The sequence below is a fragment of the Fulmarus glacialis genome, unplaced genomic scaffold, assembly GCF_000690835.1.
Source record: "Fulmarus glacialis isolate BGI_N327 unplaced genomic scaffold, ASM69083v1 scaffold8051, whole genome shotgun sequence".
Lineage (NCBI taxonomy): Eukaryota > Metazoa > Chordata > Aves > Procellariiformes > Procellariidae > Fulmarus > Fulmarus glacialis.
In genome coordinates this window covers 1-2,352 of record NW_009192241.1, presented here as the reverse complement: position 1 = coordinate 2,352, position 2,352 = coordinate 1, and the positions used below count along the sequence as shown (strand labels likewise).

At 39.7% G+C, this 2,352-nt stretch overlaps 1 protein-coding gene across 1 annotated transcript in view; it reads right to left on the bottom strand.

Annotated features, from left to right (window-relative positions):
• Positions 1-1,555, bottom strand: part of EIF4G2 (eukaryotic translation initiation factor 4 gamma, 2) — a gene marked incomplete at its 5' end in the record, with an annotated part of 10,365 nt that extends 8,810 nt beyond the window's left edge. Inside the window, 4 exons of the mRNA XM_009587007.1 lie at positions 129-231; positions 632-757; positions 1,210-1,275; positions 1,445-1,555. Of these exons, the coding sequence (XP_009585302.1) occupies positions 129-231; positions 632-757; positions 1,210-1,275; positions 1,445-1,555 (406 nt within the window). The remainder of the gene's footprint in view (positions 1-128; positions 232-631; positions 758-1,209; positions 1,276-1,444) is intronic.
• Between the last annotated feature and the right edge of the window lie 797 nt (positions 1,556-2,352).

Below are 2,352 nucleotides of genomic sequence, written 5' to 3'. Positions count from 1 at the left end.
GTATTTCTGTATGTTTGGATTATCAAATACCACATTAGCCATGTTACTTCTGTATCCCATCAAAAACAGCCAACCTGTATTTTTAACATGCAAGAAAACTGTAGTTAAAAGAAATGCAGCCAGCTTACCAACAGTATGACCCCTTTTAGGATGAGCTTAGATTCTACACCCACATTGAGGAGCTCAAGGCATAGCTTGTCAAACTTTTCAGGAGTAAGCTTATTTAGTATGCTAAAGAAGGACACACAAAAATAAAAATCCAAATTACACATCTTGTAAGCACGCTACAAGTAATTTTAGACCGAAATTTACCTTTAATTCTTAACTCTATTAGACAAGAATTGAAAAGTGCAATTTTCCATTCAACCATTTTTTGGAGACATCTTTAGAAGGTAAAGTATTATTGGAAAGACTAATCCTCTCACAAGAATCACTTTTCAAGTGTTTGTTGCTGCTCGCCTATAGTTTCTGCCTCATTCCCTCCAAAGGACACCACATGCCCTGCCCCCCACCCCCTAGCCCCCCCAAACTCAAGACCCATACGTCTTCCCTTCCTCCAGCCCATTTATTGGAGATATATATTGCTGAAGAAAACAGTAAGGAAAGAAAAAAAAAGTCACAAAGAACTTACCCTCTTACTTTCCTGAAGATTGCATCATGTCGTTCTTTGTCGTTTGCGGAGTCGTCATCTCGTCTAGTGCTTCGTGAAGGAATCCATTTCTGAGCGTTTTGCCCTGGGGTTTTCCCCAGGAACTCGCTGTAAAATTTTTAAGAATATGATTGTTAAACAGAAACAAACAATTTCAAGAACTAGCCTTTTAACCTTTCAGTATTGCCTTACTTAGGCTAATTCTGTTACTAGCTTTGCTAAGAGCATGCACTTACCCACACCAACACTGCAACATCTATTGCATAGTATTCAGTCAACAATTAAAAAAAAAAAAAAAAAAGACACCCAAGAAAACCCTTCCTCTAAACTTTTGAGGTGGAATGCATGAAAAACTCTGTGTACCTCATATGACTGTATCATGACGCACACTTTGAACATATTATATGCTATCTTGCCACAGACTGGAGGATATTAACATGCCATGAACTCAGTAGGTATTCCTTGTACAAGTTAAAGATACTCTATTTTCAACTCAGTATTCACCATCAACCTTTCTCTGCCTTTAAAATCACGCCAAATCGAAAAGCAAATTGACATACCTGTTGCTGGCAGTCTTGGGATAGTGCTGAGGTGCACCCCTACCACCTCCTCCGCCTGAAGAAGCACTGTTAAAAACAACCATGTAATCCTGTGTAAGTTCAAAACCCCAACGCTTTCAATTACATGCCAGTTTTGGTATAAACGTAAGTCAAATTCAAAATTCTCCTCAAAGGACAGTTTCCGCTGCCAAGTGTTCATTTAAAAAAAAAAAAAAAAAAAAAAAGGTACTAGTACCTGAAACGAGAAGCACCCCCTTCTGCAATCGCACTCTCCACTTTGGCGGCTTGACAACGAAGAATCTTCAAAAGAATAAAATTAAATTGACGGGGTGGGGAAAAACAAAACCTAGAAAGACAAATCAAGTGTTCATATTATAGTTGTTTTACTAGCAGTCATAGTATCTAACTTACAATAAAAGTACAAACATTTGTTAGAGAAAGAGGTACCCCCAAACACTGAACTACACAGAAGGTAAAAAACCTCTTACTTATGCAATACTCGTGATACTCACAGAAAGGCCAATTTCATCACCATAGCCATGTTTTCCAACGGGGGATGAGGGAGGAGAGATAAGGGAATCACAGACTGAGAATGCAAAAGCCTCAAATTTACCCTGTCAACCTCCCAAAAGCACTTGCACGGAAAAAAAAAAAGTGTTTTTTTTCTGCTGGTACAGAATAATTAAATGAATCCTTTATTGATATGCTTTACAAATTATGATTAATTATGGCAAGACTAAGTAGTCAAGTTTCAAAATCAGAAGTATCAGATCACAAAATGCACACAATATAGTAAAAGGGATGTATTCTACATCCAAGTCAAAACAGCCAAGTAAGCTACTAAGTAATGAAAAAAATATCGCCTTTCCCCACCTCTAATTTTAGCTTGCAAGACAGTAGCAGGAAGAAAAATTTCACTGCACTGCTCATGCCGCAGAAAGCTAATCGCGGCGACAGAGACGCCTGGGGACCACGTAAAAAAACCCACAGGCATTTTGAGGCTGCATCACAGATCTCCTCCGACACATTACAGTACTGAGCACACAGTCACCTCCTCGGAAAGCCAGCCTGATAAACGCCCAACAGAACGCACCTCTCCCCATTAAGGCGGCGGCCGTTACCACCGCGACCCGGCGGCCCTCC